The sequence below is a fragment of the Rattus norvegicus genome, chromosome 3, assembly GCF_036323735.1.
Source record: "Rattus norvegicus strain BN/NHsdMcwi chromosome 3, GRCr8, whole genome shotgun sequence".
Taxonomy (NCBI): domain Eukaryota; kingdom Metazoa; phylum Chordata; class Mammalia; order Rodentia; family Muridae; genus Rattus; species Rattus norvegicus.
Genome location: NC_086021.1, coordinates 82,311,585 through 82,331,302, shown reverse-complemented (window position 1 = coordinate 82,331,302; position 19,718 = coordinate 82,311,585). Strand labels below are relative to the sequence as shown.

Here is a 19,718-nt window from a genome sequence, read left to right as displayed (position 1 = left end):
ACCTATCTGGGCTCTTTAATTCCCAACATTTTTATAAGTTTTCAATGAAGCTATAGAATTGCTTTCTAGAAGATTCCAAATCTCATTATGCATTTTAATTCAACCCACAATCCAGTTATATGGTGTGAGATAATGTTAATGCTAAAAAGGGTAAGAAATAAAAGATTCTTAATTTCTAAATACACTTTGATTTCCTATCTTCCTGGGATTAGATTACAAATTGTAAATGCCCGTTATTAGATAAATACATAATTATACGTGGTTTATCTAAGGAGATAGCTATTTTTTGAGAATACACTGGCTTGCAGACAGGAAAAACTAGACATAAGATGTGTTCACCCGAAAGATAACGTGCTGGAAGCAAGAGTTCCTGAGAAATGGTTCCTGGAAATTTTTGGGTGACATCTGGATTTTTATGGGGTATGAATTTTGTCTCAAAAAAAAAAAATCAGTTACAGGACTAAGAAGGATATTGCAGGGTAACATTTAGTGAACAAAGACCGTTGTGAAGGATAAGAATGAGGCAATTGGCAATTCTGCCCTTTAATGTCAGAACATTGGTGTGCTTCAAGGAACTACTTAGGTATTTATGCATAAGAATTTTCTCATGTAGTCTCAGAAAATGGTAGATGAAATACTTTCCTCCACTTACAAAAGGGCTTAACTGCAAATTTTACTCGTTTTTTTTTTCTTTTTGTTGTTGAATATTTCACATAATGAAGCACAGATCTTTTTATTCCGATGAACAATTCCCACCAGCCCTCCGTTATTCGGTTCACACACAGCTCCGTTCATGTGAAGAACTCAAGGCTGCATTTTTCTTTCAGACCTATAATAAACTTTGGCCTGTTACATATTCTTCCTGAATATTACTTCAACGGCATTAACTGTGCCATTGCATACAATGTACAGAAATACTAGGGTGTGGGAAGCTCCTCATGCTGTCGGAAAGAGCAAAAAGCTTGAGGAGGAGAAAACACTTGCCAACACTTTTCAAGTCAGCCAACTGCTTGCAAAGTACAGATTTTTTCGTTTGGGCGGTGATTTTAAGTAAGGGGACAGAGCCTGAAGCAAGGTCACCTTATAAAACGCTGGCACTACGCGTGAGAACTGCTGGGGAGGGAACTGTTGTTTATGCGATTGTGTCTTACACGCTGTGTCGATGCAAAGGTTCATTTGTCACACCACGACTCTGAAATCCCTTGGCTGCTCCTGTGTTCTAGCATGGTTTTCCCTTTCACTCTGGCCCAACCTGAGTTCTCGGTGTTAGTATGAGCGAATGTTCCGACTCTGACCACTAGGGGGCGCTCCTTGCTCTGTTTGTCCAACCAGGAGAAGGTGTCCTCTTGCTCTAGTGCCTCATACTGGACAAATCCATTTGGGGAAATACATGTCTGTCTCCACCAAGAAGATGCTGAGGGGCCTTGAGCATCAATATTCTTACTGGGTTTTTCTTTTTTTCTTTCCAGAGTGCCTAAAAAGATGACTACTCAAGCACCGACGTTTACGCAGCCGTTACAAAGTGTTGTGGTACTGGAGGGTAGTGCCGCAACCTTTGAGGCTCACATTAGTGGTAAGCTCTTATGAAGGCTTTCCCTTCCCCTTCCACCTGCCTCCTCCAATACACGGAACGTTCTCTTTGTCTTGAAACCAAGTTTAAAAGCTGCTTTTACTATGTAAAATTGGCATAACACGACAGAAGGGTCATTTTAAGGGCACACCATTCACAGGATGCTGACAATATAATGACTTAAAAATGTTTTGAAAATGTTTTATTCATATTTATAGTTCTACAAAGCAAAAATAATTAGCATTAGGTTAAAATTTGCTGTCAGAATCCAGCAACTAAGAAGAATCAAATTTGGTCATTCTATATTTGGGTTCGGGGGCAGATCCAGCCTGACAGACTAGAACCCTAGTACTGTGGGATTCAGTGACAGAGATTCTTGGTAGATAGTCTGGGAACCCCAATTTTATACATATAAAACACACGTTTTATATACCATATTTAATAAAATGTATATTTTATGTATCATTATTAAATACACAAATATATGATATAATTTAACATTATATAATTTAATATATAAATGTTATAGTAAATATATACTATATATTGTAAATACATGCAATTATATATTTATATGTATATAAGGCATTCATCACAACTTTCCATAGGAGCAGACACAGTGACTACTCATGATATTTATTTTGTTGTTTTTCCATCTTTATTAAATTACTCTAGTGAATTAAAGAACTCCCTTTTGTAATGAATGGCAAGACATAATATCGTCTCTCTTTTTTAGCTTCTTTATTCAAAAGGGTACAAACATTTTCCCAATTTATTTAAAAGGAAATTCACCCATTTCTTTTTTCTTCATCTCTTGTTTTAGGGATGATTCTAGACCTTGCATGATGTATAACAAGTGGGCCTTGTCTGTAAACTGTACTGTTATTAATTTCAAAATGATTTAATCAATCTGTCTTCTTCTATAGTACCATACATAACTGGCTGTGTAAGGTTATAGGGTTAACTGATATTCACGATTAGTTCATAATTTAATGTATCCCTGTGGTGAACACATTTTCTCTATCTTTTTAAAATGTATGCTTGTAATAAAGATATTAACTAAAGCTTTCTTTCCATTTCCTTTTTCTGTATTATGTGTGTCTTACCTACTTCATAATGCTTTGCAAAAACATCATAACTTCACCCATCTGCTATCGATGGAAATCAGTTCAGCTTTCCTCTTGCATGATGAACTCTTAATCCCAAATGATTCGCTTGTTTTTCTTCAAGTCCTCTGTAACTTCTAAACTGAGCAGAGCACACATGGTGTCTGGGGATTTTCTCCTTTGTGTAGCAGTGAGCTGGCATATTCGCATCCTCAATTCCTTCTAATTATGAGCCTTCAAGCTCTTAGAGATACGTCACGGTTGACATCTGACACCATCAAGTTAGTCTAACAAACTTCACTCTCCCATAATGGGAGGTCAGTTGATATAAGGACAACACAGGAACATGCTAATACCATCGCCTCCTGTCTCAAGGACAGCAGTCACAAGCATTTATGTCAGATGCAAAGTAAACCTTTCCTGAAGTAGCCTTCCAAATTCTGAACACACTAGACTTAAATGAAACATGAAACCACCGATATGGTTCTAGCAGTGAGGGAAGGGAATCTGGCTTTCCTCTCACTGGAAGACTGGGTTTGGCTCTAGAGTTAACATGAGGAACAGCCTGCCCCTGTGAGGACATTTTTGCTGCAGTGACATTTGCAGAGACATTCTGGACGGTGTCCCTGAGACAGCAGAGGAGGGGACCAAGCATGCCCTTCTGAGGCAGAGCTGTAAGATGGCCTCGCTGCCTCGTGTTTTCAGAGATGGCAACTGTCACTTTCTCCTTCAAAGTTTCCACAGCTCTCCATGCTTAGGAACCCCTCTCATCATTCTAATGATGTCTCCGGAACTAAAGCCCATAGAGCACTGACCAGAGGATAGAAGATGAAAGTTCTACCCAAATTTGTACCACTGATGGCTGAGAGACCTTGGAAATATAGTGAAACTTCAGTCAAACCCCCAATCTATAAAATAAAGGGGCATTTTATAGACTATGTAATCTGCCACAAATGGCCCACAGTTTTACATTTCTAACTTATGGCTGTCGTGGTATCACTGTGGGTTCCACTCTGGCTGCTTGGCTAGGCTAGTGTAAGTTGCATTGATGAGAGAGAACAGAGGACTGGGCAACACCCACTCCAACATAAAGATGGCTCTGCTTGCCTTCCAGGTTCCCCAGTTCCTGAGGTGAGCTGGTTTCGGGATGGCCAGGTGATTTCAACTTCCACTCTGCCCGGCGTGCAGATCTCCTTTAGCGATGGCCGCGCTAGATTGATGATCCCCGCCGTGACTAAAGCCAACAGTGGACGATACTCCCTGAGAGCCACCAATGGATCTGGACAAGCGACTAGTACTGCTGAGCTTCTTGTGACAGGTAAGTTGTTAGGCACCAGCCTATCAGCTAGGCCAGAGGGCGTCTGTCTCCTGTGCAGGACAGCAGTCCAGATAGAGCTCTAAGCACAAGGGAGGCCGCTCCCAAGCTGAAGGTGTATCTGTAGGATAAGTGACCACGATGGCATTGTCCAATTCTGTCCTCTTTGAAGGTGAAGCATAAGGCATCTGAGAAGCAGGGTCTCTGTACACATCACATACTCAAAGTATCTTGAAGAAACACTAAACATCCTGTTCCTCAGCCAGTGGAGAGTTTAGAGCCTGCCCGTAAAGTTATCAAGGAAGGAGTGATCTGGAAATCACTGGGAGTTTCTATTTTAAGGAACATTCCCGTAATTCTGACATGAACAGGCCATAAGGCAGGCATTGAAAGTATTGCACAGTAAACATCCTCAGAAAAAGGCCAAATGCTTTCATTCAAATATATGACACCACTTTCCCATAAAGCCATCACCTTGGCAGGTTCTGTCCAGGAGCAACATCGTGTCTGAACTCTATCGTGTATTAATCCCATGGTCATAAATGACCTCAACAGGAAGCACACCAGGTCGCTTAGGGATGAGCCTTACGTGCACTCAGAAAACTCAGAGCGGGAAGAAGTACAGTACCTTAGAAACACCTTGGGTCACACTCTACGCTTCATCAGGGAGCTGGAAGCGCAGAAGGGCGTATCCAAACCTGGGGAGTCCTGGCAGTTAATGGTAGTTGGAGGAAAGGTATCACTGTTTCCAGCAGTGGAGCTGCTGATCAGATGCTCTTGCACAAAGACCCCGATTAAACTCAGTTTATCACACACAAACAGAAGACAGAAGAAGGGTACCAGTGGAAGAGGGAGGAGGATGAGAGGAGGGAATCGGAGATTAAAAAAACAGCTAACATCCATTGCAAAATGTTTGCAAATGCTAAACAGTTAAAAATTAAAGAGGAAACTTCTCTTTTAATATAACTAACCAAAAAGCCTTCTTTTTTTTTTTTTTTTTCCTGTAGCGTAGTTAACACAAAGGCGTGGGTGGGTTAACATTTTAAATGCGAGTACATATTTTGGTCATTTTATTATCAATCTAGTTATCTAGTTGGAGGATTTTTTTAAAATCAGATTAAACCTGAATGATTCAGTAAGTTCTTGGATACACTCACCTTACTAACCACAGGGATTCACTTCGGTGAGACTTAAGTAGCTTGCAAAACTACCTTAGCGTCCTAGCGAAAGGCAAGGTCTGGGTTAGTACAGCAGCATCTGGACGTTTTGGTGAAGCATGAAGGGCTAGAGAGGTAGCCAAGCCGTTAAGGAGCTCACTCCTTATAGAGGACTGGGTGTGGTTTCCAGTACCCACGTGGTTGCTTATAGCTCCAGTTCTGGAGTATTCTGGCTTCTACGGACAGACACCTGCAAACAGAGGGCACACACAAGCTTGTCCACACATGCATATACATGACTAAGAAATGGAAAGTAATCATGGTAGCCTAGAACCACTCACAAGAGCAAAGCGATTGAAACTGAATCGTGAGCAGAGGGGCCTTCTGCTCCTGCTTCTGCTCCTGCTTCTGCTCCTGCTGCATTCTAGATGTTTTCTGCTGAGTGGGAGAGCTGGGATAGTCAAGGATGCTGGGCCTGCGCAAGTCAATCCCTGCTTTAGGACTCAGAGCTGTCGGGAGCACCCGACTCCCGGGCCTGATTTTCTTCTCTGCCCCTGGCAGCCGAGACCGCACCACCCAACTTCAGTCAACGGCTGCAGAGCATGACTGTGAGACAAGGAAGCCAAGCGCGACTCCAAGTGAGAGTGACTGGAATCCCTACACCTGTGGTGAAGTTCTACCGGGATGGAGCCGAAATCCAGAGCTCCCTTGATTTCCAAATTTCTCAAGAAGGCGACCTCTACAGCTTACTGATTGCAGAAGCATACCCTGAAGACTCCGGGACCTATTCTGTAAACGCCACCAACAGCGTCGGGAGAGCTACTTCCACTGCGGACCTGCTGGTCCAAGGTATGTGATGGGGCTTAGAGAGAGGGGACCTACAGTGGGAGCTTGTGGGGCTGAGGTTCTGCTCGCTCCCCCATATGGCTATCCTGACAGTGTTAGCACGAGCTAAGATCGAAGCGGCCTTTTCCAACCCCCAGCAGAAGGTCTCTGGCAGAGGGTTCTAAGAGTTCTATGTTGAAGCTCACTACAGTTGACCAAGTGATAACCAGAACATGTGTCAACCGAGTAATGCAAATCTGCATGTTGTTGGCAAATAACAAGATATTTAAATAAGCAGTCCACAGAAATTCCTCTCTATCAAACACTTTCTGTTTCTCCATCTAATGTATATTCACACAAAAGCCACAACCGTTTTCCTATTGTTACATACAGGAAATCAGGATGACTTTCTAGTCCCAAGTAATGGATTCTCTTAAAAAAAAAAAAAAAATCACGTTTTTTCCCCTCCTAAAAACGCTCGTCCTTCCATTTCTGTAGGTGAAGAAGTAGTGCCCGCTAAAAAGACAAAGACAATTGTTTCAACGGCTCAGATTTCAGAAACCAGACAAACCCGGACAGAAAAGGTAATTTTCCTATCAAGCAGCTCCCAGCTCTCCCCATTCTCGCTTCCCTGGCTTTTCCCACTCACCATGGCCTCTGCTTTCATGTGTTTTAGAAGATTGAAGCCCACTTTGATGCCAGATCAATTGCAACAGTTGAGATGGTCATAGATGGCGCCACTGGACAGCTGCCGCATAAAACACCTCCCAGGATACCTCCCAAGCCCAAATCCAGGTCTCCAACACCACCTTCCATTGCCGCCAAAGCACAGCTGGCCCGGCAACAGTCCCCATCACCCATAAGACACTCCCCCTCCCCGGTCAGACACGTGCGGGCACCGACCCCATCTCCAGTCAGGTAAGCCTTCCCTCAAGAGACTGTGTTGTTTGTGCATTTTTACAATTAAGGGTTAAGCAGTCAGAAGCATGTGAAGGAAAGAGACCAAGAAATCCTCAGATGTGAGCTTTACAATCCTCACTTTCTGTGGACGTTTACAAGCTCTGGTTCTGAATTTGTATTTGCAGTCCATTCGACAGATACACATTTGGAACCAAAATGTGACGAGGCAAGTAGGGGTAACGGTTACACAGAATTTAGAGTTAAATCCCCCTGACTGCTTGCATATAGTTTGACTTGAGGTGCGAGTTTTAATAATAGCATAATCACTATGACATGTGGTCTGTCACCTCAGTGATAAGTTCCTTATGTGTGTTATCTCATTAAATATTTTCAACCCCTGGAAAAAAAGGTGATTCCCCAATATTCTTGGTAAGAAACCAGAGCTAAAGAGGGTAGGGGCTTTCCCAAGGTCTTAGTTATGTCCTCCGTAAAAGAAAGGGAGGCACAGCCAGACTGGTTTGGAGTGTTTTGGAAGAAATCAATGCGCTCATCAGGTGAATTTATCCCTAGGAAATAGGAAACCTTTATCCAAAACGCTCACACTCTCAAATAGTAAGCAAAAATGCTCCAAATATTTTCCATATGTTTATGTTATTTTCCCCAAGAAGAAAAGTAAATTTCTACCCTTAGCTAAAATGTAGGTATTTTCCAGGGTGAGCCTATATCATCAGCGCTCGGAAATTATACAATCATATACAAATCACTCACAGCAACCGAAACTTTGGGATTTAGTCTATAATGAGGCTTTTAACATGATGAGCTCTACAAAATTTGAACATACACACAAAAAGTCTATTTTAATCAATTCAAATGAACTTTTAAAATGACATAGATCAAGTTCTCTTGCTAAGAAAGCTAAAGCGCCAAAATGAGATTGTTGGCCTAAAAAAGAAAAAAAAATCCAAATTCACTGTAAAGTCGCTGTGATCAAAATAATATGGTGGGCGTAGGGTTGGCCTAGAGGAAGGTTGCTCATCTGGCACAGGTAAGATCCCGTATTGATGCCCACCTGTGTAAAAAGGAGAGTGACAGACAGCACATTAAGGACACAGACTAGAGAGCACAGATGTAGATGTAAGCATATAGGGAATTTGTTTTTTAATCAAGGGGAAGGGATTTTACTTCACAAATAAGACTGGCCTAATTAGGTGTCTGTTGGGAAGAAGGCCAACCTGGGCTTCAACCTCAGACGGAGTGCCAAGTAAATGGCATCTTGATTAAGGTTAAAAAACTAAAGGGAGTCCAGCAGGATGTTTTGGGGGCAGTGGCACTCACCACCAACCTGAAATCAATCCTTGGGATCTCACTGGTGTACAGAAAGAGCTGACCCCAGAAGCTGCTCACTAACCTCCACATACCCACACACACACTCACTTAGACACACACTCACATGGACACACACTCACATGGACACCCATTTCACATGGACACGCACACAGACACACAGACAGACATACATGCACACGAATGAATGAATTAAGCACGAACTAAAAATGAAAAGGATAGAAGAAATGTTTATGGGGGAGAGCTTTTAAAATTAGGTTTGCAGATCCACAACCAAACTTAGGACATCTCTATCTCTATGGCGAAATGCAAGGTCATTGTTTGACTAAATAGTACATTTATGTGTGTGTGTGTGGGGAAGCCATGCTCTTTTCTGAGGATGAGTCATTGTTGCTAACTGCTCACAAAGGACACCAACTAGCTACAATGTGAACAATGTCAGACCAGAAACAGTTTGCAGTCTTCATGCAGGAACAAGACCTTGTAAGCCATCTAAACACAGGCAGTTCTAGAGGAGAGTTAAGATATAGCTATCCCGGCTCGAGACCCCATATGAACAACAGTGCCAAGCAACCAGAGCTTCCAGGGACTAAGCCACTACCTAAAGACTATACATGGACTGACCCTGGACTCTGACCTCATAGGTAGTAATGAATAGCCTAGTAAGAGCACCAGTGGAAGGGGAAGCCCTGGGTCCTGCTAAGACTGAACCCCCAGTGAACGTGATTGTTGGGGGGAGGGCAGTAATGGGGGGAGGATGGGGAGGGGAAGCCCATATAGAAGGGGAGGAGGAAAGGTTAGGGGGGTGTTGGCCCGGAAACTGGAAAGGGGAATAATAATCAAAATGTAAATAAGAAATACTCAAGTCAATAAAGATAAAAAAAAAAAAAAAGAAGATATAGCTATCTCCTGAGAGGCTGTGCCAGAGCATGACAATACAGAGGCAAATGCTAGCAGCCAACCATTGAATTGAGAATGGGGACCACATGGGAGGAGTTAGAGAAAGGACTGAAGGAGCTGAAGAGGTTTGCAACCCCAATACCAACCAACCAGACCTCCCAGGGACTAAAGCACCATCCAGAGAGTACACATGAACAGACCCATGGCTCCAGCTGCATATGTAGCAGAGGATGGCCTTGTTGGGCACCAATGGGAGGAGAAGCCCTTGCTCCTGCCAAGGCTGGACCCCCTGCCCAGTGCAGGGGAATTTCAGGGTGGGGAGGCAGGAAGGGGCAGGTGGTTGTGAGGGAACACCTTCATAGAAGAAGGGGGAGGGGAGATGGGGTAGGGGACTTGTGGACAGGAAACTGGGAAAGGAGATAACATTTAAAATGTAAATAAAAAAATCCAAAAAAAAAAAAAAGAAAGAAAGAAAGAAAGAGAGAGAGAGAGAGAGAGAGAGAGAGAGAGAGAGAGAGAGAGAGAAAAGAAAAAACAGAACAGAACATAGGGACTACCAGATATATTTAGGAATTCGACCAACTAATTTCTAATGAAAAAAACCAATCATACAGAACAAATTTTAAAATGTGGGGAATGATATAAATGCTCAAATAACATATTATAACATGTTAAGTATCTTCTAATTTTTATTTTGGTCACTTAAAAATGATTGAAGGTATTTGGGCAGAACTAACATGAAATCTTAACCAAAAAGCTCAGTTTTACAAAGATACCTATCATTTTTTTTTTTAAAAAAAAAATGTGTTTACTCTCAGGCTGTCTACTGGTTGTATACCATGAAATCGCTCACAACACATGCCAAATGTAATCTCTGAGAGATAACAGCTTTTCTGTATTTTATACTCAAGCCTGAGGGTCACTTAGAATTACAGATGCCTGACCCCCATGGAGCACAGTGGTCATCTTAGCCTTCTGAGAGTCTATTAGTAGGGATCCAGTTACTTAGTCTGCAAATTTTGCTTTAAAATAATTACAAAATATAAATGCCAGCTTCTGAAGAAAATAATGGTTATCCCAGATAGACTCCTTCCTAAAATGTTCCATGGCTTAATTTTGATTCTTTTTGTAGATAAAGCAAGCATATTTCACTGGACGAGGTGCATTGTGGCTAGCTGTGACCCAGTGATTATTTTTTTTTTTATTGTAAGTGCAAAAATAAGCACTTTCCGGTAATGGCTCAAATTACATTGATTTTCACAGTCATGGGCTTCCCTGAAGCCTGCTGTTAATCAGTCACGTAATGCTAATCATGTCGCAAGCTCTTTCTGAATTAAACCCACTTAGCAAGGAGCAGCAAGAACAAAGCAAGTCCAAACCCAAGCTCCTGTCTCTCTGCCTTTCTTCAATTGGCGTGGACTCCCTACCATTCTAACCTGGTCTTTGTTAGATCTCCAGGGCAATTTCTTTTCACGATAGAGATACATTCGTTAGCCCACCCTTACGCTTGACTACTGTTTCTTACCTAAAATGTAAATTGCCCCCCCCAGCACAGATAGCCTTTTATAAGAAAATGATTAAATGTTTCTTCATGAAACAGGTTGATGTAATATTCTGCCAAGTTCTCTTGTATTTTAGAGAAAATATTACTGGACCTTCAGCTTAATTGGGGCAATTGTTTTATTTATGATTGATGTAGACTACATACCCTATGCAAATACCAGAATACATTGATAAACATGGCCTCGTGTGAAGAATTTGTAAAGCAACACTGCCACCAAGAGGTAGAAGAGGAAAACAAATTAATTGAAAATTAATTTTGAAAACTGTGTTCAGATAGTTGATCTGTACTTAGAATGATGGCTGACAATAACAATGTGGCTTTTGGGCTACCACTGTCAGGATTCAATGCCCACAGCCGTTGACAGGTCCTATTTGCACTTTGCATACACACACGAAAGGCAACCACGAAAGTATTTTGGAAGAAGATACTTTATCAATTTAATGAAAAGGCTTCGAAGTAGCCGACTGACCAGATAGTTCTAATATCATATAAAGGGAATTCTCAGTGTAAGAAGTTGATGATGGGGAGGATAGAAATAAACCTAGAGGAATTAAAAAGGGTTAACCATGGGTACTTTGGGCTAGAACAGCAGTCCCCTGCTGCAGAGCTCAGCCAGTTCCCAAAACAATTCTGCAAAGCTCAGCAAGAAAGCTTCCACCTGACCTGGGAATTCACAAGACACTGAAGTGGTTTCGACTGTGGAGAGATAAGGGGAAAAGGGACAAGGGGGGCGGGAAGGACAAAGGGAGGAGGAAATGTGGGTTATTTTTAGTCTAGAGTGGCACAAGCACTTAGTTACTAAAACCATGTGACACCCATCAAATGCTCTCCCATCCCCAACTGGAGCTGGGAACACACTGTCCTTTCTATGGTGGTCGGTTTTTTTTTTTAAAGCTTATTAAAAATATTTAATGACTGATATGAGGAACTAATTACACAGGACGTCCTTCATTTACATATATTTCAATGTGCATGCCCAGGCTACTAGCCAACATGGTCCCTACTCTTATTTTTTTTTATTGGATTTTTTTATTTACATTTCAAATGTTGTTCCCTTTCCCGGTTTCCCGGCCATAGGCCATAAGCCCCTCTCCCATCCCCCTCCCATTCTTCTATGAGGGTGTTTCCCCTCCCCAACCACCCCCCTTCTAATCTCCCTTGACATTCTCCTGCACTGGGGGTGGGGCCAGCCTTGACAGGACCAAGGGCTTCTCCTCCCATTGGTGCCCAACAAGGACATCCTCTGCTACATATGCAGCTGGAGTCATGGGTCTGTCTATGGTGGTGTTTTAAGGAAGCTCCTTTAACTCTCTGTTTTCCCCCTCGGTGCCAGAAGGTGAGGTGAGACACACAAATCTTTAGCTTACTTAGAATTCAGTCACATTCCCTTCCAGGGTGACGACAGATAACCGTGGGGTTTATTCGGATTTAAAACAAACTGCTCTCAGGTGCATTATGTCCCCTCCAGATAGGTTATGGAAACTCACATTTTAACACCCCGCCTTAGAGCACTGTCAAATTCCCGTTCTATCATCTAAACCTCACCATGCCTGCTGGCGTGCCTTGCCCTCATGCTCTGACCTCTGCCCTTGGGTTTCCAGGTCTGTGTCTCCAGCAGGGAGGATCTCCACTTCCCCCATCAGATCTGTTAAGTCACCACTGCTCATCCGCAAGACTCAGACCACCACCGTGGCCACAGGCCCCGAGGTGCCTCCCCCTTGGAAGCAAGAGGGCTACGTGGCCTCCTCCACCGAGGCTGAGATGAGAGAGACGACGATGACAAGCTCTACCCAGATCAGAAGAGAAGAGAGGTGGGAAGGGAGATACGGTGTCCAGGAGCAAGTGACCATCAGTGGAGCTGCGGGCACTGCGGCCAGTGTGTCAGCCAGGTCGTCATTCACGGCAGAAGCCGTCACTACTGGGGCTAAGGAGGTACAGTCAGAACCCTTTCCTTTCTTCATTTCATCTTTGGTTCCTCTGAGCCAGTTTCAGGCATGGGGTAGCCTGCACAGGTTAGAGAGGCGATACATGGGGGGGGGGGGGCAAATCTATAATCAATATGGTGTCCTTTATCGAGGCATCTTTCATCTAGTCAAAGACTAATCTGGGAGGCTGTCGTAAAGTATGAATTTTAATGATGGCAGACCTTGTTTTCCTGGGCAAAATGGGTAATTACGAATGCACAAATTTTGCTCTTCTTGGTAGTTGAGGTTTTGGAACTTTTCTACAAGTTAAAGTTGTTTTTGAAAGCACTGTACTTGTCGATACAGGTGAAACAGGAGACAGACAAGAGCGCAGCTGTCGCGACTGTCGTTGCTGCTGTTGATATGGCCAGAGTGAGAGAACCAGTTATCAGTGCTGTAGAACAAACTGCTCAGAGGACAACCACGACTGCTGTGCACGTACAACCTGCTCAAAAACAGGTAATCGCAAGGCCACCAGGGGGTGCTGGAACGCCCCTGGCTCAACTCCTGCTTCCAGTAATTGGACATTCAAATCCCCTGCTGAACCAAACAGTGCTGAAGGCAGGAGGCCACCCAGCGTGGCCCAGGCTTTTAGAGCTTCCTGAGGAAGAAGGTGGCTAGAAATATCAAATGTGTTTAAGCTGTAAATATCACAGGAGCAGACCAGGTCAGAAGAAATACCTGGGCTACGTGAGGCGAGCAAAAGTTAACTATGTTTTCGAGGCATCCAGGGACTGCGGGAGCCTGGCAGACAAGGAAGAAAAGGCCGCTCAAAGTCTGAGGGAGGTTTCCACCACAGCTAGCTATGGAGACTACTATCTCATGGCAGGCGTTAGGTTCCTCTAAGCTTCCCGGAAGGACCATGGCTTTTACTTTCCTCAAAACAAATGTGACATTTTGATTCACGGCTGCAAAGCAATGTGAATGCAAGGTCACCGGCCTCCTGGTATTTAAGTAGACTCTGTTATAATCTAAAAGCTCTTGCACTCTCCTCCCTGTCCTGTGGGTTAATTGTTACACCTTGGTCCTGATGTAGCATCATACGTTTCTGAGTGGCCTGTACTGAAATGATTCCTTTCTTTTGTTAATTGAAACCAGATGAGAAAAGAGGCGGAGAAGACCGCAGTAACCAAGGTCGTAGTTGCTGCAGATAAAGCCAAGGAACAGGAACTAAGATTACGAACCAGAGAAGAGATTATCACAAAGCAAGAGCAGACGCACATTGCTCATGAGCAGGTGGGAATGATGTTTGGTTTGCGAATGCACCGGTGCGTGGGTTAATTCCAGGGCCACGCATCCAGTTTCACACAGTCATGTGTGTCAATGTCTACTCCTGAGCACTTGATACCCATGTCCCTTAGAGTCACTGAGTATTCATACTGGAAATAAAATGAGGATTTATCTCATCTAACTTCTTTTTTTAAATCCCTTACACTGATTATCGGTTAATTATACGGCTGTGGATAGGGAACAGGCAGAGTTAAAATGGGGGAAGGCAGAGCAGGTGCTGTGGGTGTAAGAATGTAAGGGAAAACCAAATGTGTTACCTTAAAATCTTGGCGCTGCTTTCTGACCCTGTGGACATTAGCACGTGGGTTTCATATAGGATGTGTAGCGTATACCCCTAAGTGTAGTAGGACGAAGAGTGGGTGATTGGATTAAAAGCATTTGGGGATAGATGGGAGAAGGCCTGTTGGTCCTGGGAGCCAATCGTCTGTAGGATAATTTGAGCAGAACAATTTTCAAGTCCCTTTCTACCCTGTGGTCCTGAGGTTCAGTGATGAGACACCTGGGCATGGGAAGGACTCGCTCCTCAGACATCAAATGGAGGCAGAGCATCCTTCTGTGGCTCGGGCTTTGAACAATGCTTTTACTAAGATAGATGCCAAAACTGCCTTCCCATTGTGCGTCTCAATTTTAGACAAGCCTTGATATTCAAAACCATTATCATATATAGGAAAAAAACCGACAAAATAGAGTAGGGAGGCAGACTGTAAATTATGCTTGGATTCTCACATTAAAATAAGGGTCCAGGCAAAATTACTTCCATAGTAATATTCTGAGCTGTCAGATTACTTTCAGCAGATGAAATTAACACCTATTTAAATTACCCTATGACCATCCATGGAAGGCACAAATCTTGCTAAGGTAGATTGCAACCATCTGTAAAACCTGCAGTCCTGGACCCAACATCCCATTCCCTCTAAGGAGACTAATTTATGGTTCAGAGAGCTAACGAATGTGTTCATATTAATTGAGATATGAAGATTTAATTAATGATATTGGAAACGGAGTTTCATTCTTTCAGTTTCCTACGTCATTGTGTCTAAGATTGTGGTAGCCCCGTTGTAGATTTGGAAGCAATAAGATTCTGCTTTTAATCGTTGATTGCAGATAAGAAAAGAAACCGAAAAAGCATTTGTGCCAAAGGTAGTGATCTCCGCAACCAAAGCCAAAGAACAAGAAACTAGAATCACTGGAGAAATTACTACTAAACAAGAACAAAAACGAATAACTCAAGAAACAGTAAGTCCAGCTTTGAGTTTTACAAATGGCTCCTCTCCAGCTACCAGCTGTGTGTACATTATACCCAGAGTGTCAGACCAGACTCGCTTGTGTCCCTTTCCCTCCTACTGTTTGCCCGTGTCTAAGGTTAGAACTCTTTTGTGTTCACTGTCCTGTGCCCACGTGAGCAGTTTATGTAAACTCTACTCAAATGGTTTTGGAGGTATATCCTTGAACTGTAGGTCATCACATAATATAAACAGAATGTGCACCTCACTTCTGTCCGCTAGCCACTAGCATATCAGTTTTAAACATGTAACCTGAGTCCTCAGTCACTCAGATTGGGACATTTAGCCATTATGCAGCGGTGAGACACATGCCTGTCTACACTCATCTGCTGACACACATGCACACACCTTAGCCCCAAGCATCTTATCTTAGCAGCAGTGGGCCACTAGAGAAGACAGCATCTGTAATTCCTGGGTGATAAACACTGGAAGAAACATATGGGATATGGGAAGTCACACACACACACACACACACACACACACACACACACACACACACACACATAATTGATGTCACTAAAGTCTACTTTTCTTCCCTCTATCAAACCTTGAAGGGACAGGAATTTTATTTTGAATTCTTTGACCCATGCTCTTCTCGGAGCTCTTGGTTGATCTAAGAGCTACTTTCTTTTGAGAACATTGTACTTGTAAAAGGCTAAGCAGAGTCCCAGGTTTCCCTTACCTTGTCCTTGGGATAAAAGAGACTTCCCATGGCCTGGGAGTCAGGCTAGATGAGATTTGGAACATAGGAATCTCTATGACCACTGTAACATAGCAGACTGATGAGTTCAGTCAACCTCATTTTTCAGTCTTTCCTTATCGGCAGTCGTAGCACAAAGATATCACCTTTTCGGCCCTGGTACAATTTATTAAGCTTGGCAGCAATGTTTATCCCTCAGAAAAGCAATGGCAGGTGGTAAGCGCACACGTAGACCTCTGAAACGGGGATGTGACATTTTCTTTTCTTTTTTCTTTTCTTTTTTTCTTTTTTTGAATTTTCTAGAATCCTTTTATTCATATTCGTCACTTCCCATTCTCATGGTTGCAGTAAACAATGTAATTTAGAATGAGATACGCTTGTGGTAGCCATTGAATTAAACCCTATGCTGCTTTATCTTGGCATCTTGTTTTTAACTTAAGTTTTTTTTTATTGGATATTTTATTTATTTACATTTCAAATGTTATCCCCTTTCCCGGGTTTCCCTTCTGCAAATCCCCTATCCCTTCCCCCCTCCCCCTGCTTCTATGAGGGTGCTCCCCCACCCACCCGCTCCCCCTCCCCACCCTGGCATTCCCCTACACTGGGGCATCATCTTCATAGGACCAAGGGCTTCTCCTCCCATTGATGCCCCTTCAATTCCTTCAGTCCTCCCCTAACTCCTCCACTGGTGTCCCTGTGATCAACCTCATCACTAAGCCTCCAGCACTCTGACTGTGGCCTGGCCATCTTACCATTTCTTATGTGCCCTTTGAAACGCAAATCTTCATTTCATTCCACAACATCAGCTAAGGCAGGAAACTGAGACAATTGCTGCATCCGTGGTGGTTGCCACCGCCAAGTCCACAAAGCTAGAGGCAGCTGTGGGAATTCAAGAGGAAACTGCCATACAACAGGATCAAACGCACCTCACTCATGGACAGGTGATGACTTCCTGGTGGTGTGAAGTGTCACGTGCCTCATGTCACCCGCAGCCATCCACATCATCACGGCTCTGCAGCGTCACTTCTCTCCACAGTCTCATGGCCCCTCACCACCCATCTGGCTTTCACTCTCATTCCTAACTTTCGCCTTTTCTTTAGAATTGCTACTAATAGATTATAATTCCTCTTAATGTCTTTCTGAATACCGAAGGTAGACTCCAGTATTCAAGACAAAATTAGGTAGTGTTAATGGAACTCTGCCTAGATTACAATATGTCGCATGTGACAGAGAGAGGGGATATGTATGTCTCAGTTTTTCTTTTCTAATCCCATTTTTCCTTATAGCTGTACCCATTTTGGCATTTTTGCCAGCAAAATGCTGTGGATAATCAAGACAATCCAATGATGTTTAATTAGCTGTGGATTACAGGGAAAACTCTGCCTCTTTTCCCAGTTAATTTGTTTTTTTTTTTAATTAGAGACTCATGAAATTTATTGACATTTTCTTACCTTTCTCTTGAAATCATATAACCAGATAACAAAGGAAACTAGGAAAACAGTGGTACCCAAAGTCATAGTTGCCACGCCCAAGATTAAAGAGCAAGATGTAGTATCAAGAAGTAGAGAAGCCATCACTACCAAAAGAGATCAAGTTCAAATAACTCAGGAAAAGGTGAATTAACGGATGTGAAGAGTTCATCTTTAAGCTAATGTCCAGTAAACCATTAACTATCACACAGTATTATTAATCCATTTCCCTACCAGGTTCATAACAAAATATAGTAAATATGTGACTAAGTACCGCTAGTTTTCCCTTCCCGCTTGGTGTTCACCCACCTGTAACATTTGTAACTCATTTTGCTCAACGCCATTATTTGCATGAACATCAGCATTTTAGTTTAATTTTTAAAAGCCACATAGGAGAGCATCTAGAGGATATTTTGCAACTAACTTTGCTACGTACAGTGATTCTCAGTCATTCTATGCAAGTGTGGCTAAGGGAGTATTTAACCCTGGGTGATTTTTTTTGTCTTCGCATCCTACAAGCAGGGGAATGGAGTATGTGCGTTTGTGGGGGGGAGGGTCATACTCTGTTTGTCTGAAGGCCATACAACTTAAAACTTTGCTTTTACTGTAATGATCAGAAGAGAAAGGAAACCGAAACAACTGCCCTGTCTACAATAGCAGTTGCTACCACTAAAGCCAAAGAACAAGAAACAGTTCTGAGGTCTAGAGAAGCCATGACCACTAGACAAGAACACATCCAAGTTACCCATGGAAAGGTGACTGTGTTATTCCAGTGTGGAATCCACGATAATCTATTAATACCAGATCTCATCTGAAAACCCCCATCATAACACATTAATCCCAAACATCAATCTTCTTGTGTAGGAGATGCTGTTAATCAGATTTATTTTCAGATAATTATACCATATGAAACTAAAAAGTAAAATGATCCATTGTTCTTAACCTAGCAACATATTTTTCTTCCAGTTTTGTTGTTTTCATTTTAATAACCTTTTGTTATTAACATGTAAAAATCCTCCACACATTAATGACTGAAATTGCATGTGGGGTAATTTTAAGAGACTCGACGAGCAATAAAAAAATTGCATATGAGCAGTGAAGGGCCTTACAGCAGTGGTGTGTGTGTGTGTGTGTGTGTGTGTGTGTGTGTGTGTGTGTGTGTGTTGAAGAGTCATGTGTTCAATGCATTATGCTACAATCTAAGGATTTACTTCAATTATATATAATTTTCTTCACATGAAGCTCTATCTTTTTTCCTTCTGTAAGTATTAGAGGTGAGAGAATTATAGTGGTTTCCACAGAAGCTGCACAAGATGCAGTACTGAGGAAATATATATAGAGAGATATCCAACCAGAACTGTTCCACATAAGCTGTGAAAAGGTTACCATATCTAATTGTAGCTACACAAACCTTATGAATTAAAATACCTTCCATAACCATGACTTCCCTCTAAATGAGCTATCTACCAGAGTTTACTCTCCACTGGGAACTGGCCACTAATGTTTTCTTCTCTCTCTCTCTCTCTCTCTCTCTCTCTCTCTCTCTCTCTCTCTCTTTGCTTTTGCATTGTTTGTATGTGCTTCTGTTTCTTCTCAGTGTTGATTTCTATCACAAGATAGTCAATTTTTTTCCCAAGACAAGATTTAAGATAAGATTTTCAAACCTTTGTCTAAGCCTGATATTTAATGACACATCTGCCTCCTAGAAGTCTCATACGCAGGCAACAGGCTTTACCATGACCCAAATTTCAAGAATTGTGGTTAATTTTCCTTTCTGTCCCTATTAGCATAAATACGTCTGTCTTGTTTTCATTGTTGATTTGTGAGGAATGGAGGCTGAGGAAATCCCCCTCTCTCAGTTAATAATAACCACTTTAAAGTGTGGTGATCCAGACCCCAGAAGGACTAGCCATTAAACAAGAACAAATATATTTGCAGGAGGAGATGAAAGCCCGTGTCGTGGAGGTGAAACACAGATTCATCAGCTCATGTAACGTCTCATCCGTCAGGAACCCATGTGCTCCCTCCCAGTGGTCCCTTTAATTGCTTCACTTGTCAACCAAATGGGAGAGATGATTTGTTTTAGCCTGAGACCTCCAGAGGCAGAGTTAGCATTTCTAGTTATAAAAGACTACACTGCACAACACTTTCCTTAAATTAATTCTCAGCATTTAACTGGTGTAAATTGGGGTCTCCTGATCCAACTTATGCTTATGCTTATCTGGGGTCCAATGGTACAAAGGATACTTAAGTCTACTAAGGAATAGGAAGGGCCACCAAATGCCATGTGCATGTAGATTTTGATCTATCTGAATTCAAGGAAGAGGTATA

General features: G+C 42.5%; 1 protein-coding gene across 50 annotated transcripts in view; it reads left to right on the top strand.

The window, feature by feature from the left end:
* Ttn (titin) overlaps nucleotides 1–19,718 on the top strand; it is a 272,483-nt gene that overhangs the window by 828 nt on the left and 251,937 nt on the right. For 47 of the 50 annotated variants that reach the window (XM_063284706.1, XM_039106391.2, XM_039106433.2 and 44 more), the window contains exons 2-12: nucleotides 1,470–1,573; nucleotides 3,791–3,994; nucleotides 5,710–5,997; nucleotides 6,472–6,557; nucleotides 6,650–6,891; nucleotides 12,283–12,613; nucleotides 12,952–13,104; nucleotides 13,744–13,881; nucleotides 15,040–15,171; nucleotides 17,395–17,532; nucleotides 18,005–18,142. In XM_063284706.1, coding sequence (XP_063140776.1) covers nucleotides 1,483–1,573; nucleotides 3,791–3,994; nucleotides 5,710–5,997; nucleotides 6,472–6,557; nucleotides 6,650–6,891; nucleotides 12,283–12,613; nucleotides 12,952–13,104; nucleotides 13,744–13,881; nucleotides 15,040–15,171; nucleotides 17,395–17,532; nucleotides 18,005–18,142 — 1,941 coding nt within the window. In that variant the 5' untranslated portion in view covers nucleotides 1,470–1,482. Of the gene's footprint in view, nucleotides 1–1,469; nucleotides 1,574–3,790; nucleotides 3,995–5,709; nucleotides 5,998–6,471; nucleotides 6,558–6,649; nucleotides 6,892–12,282; nucleotides 12,614–12,951; nucleotides 13,105–13,743; nucleotides 13,882–15,039; nucleotides 15,172–16,724; nucleotides 16,860–17,394; nucleotides 17,533–18,004; nucleotides 18,143–19,718 lie in introns of all 50 variants that reach the window. The other 3 variants (XM_039106385.2, XM_039106393.2, NM_032068.1) reach the window with 3 other exon arrangements.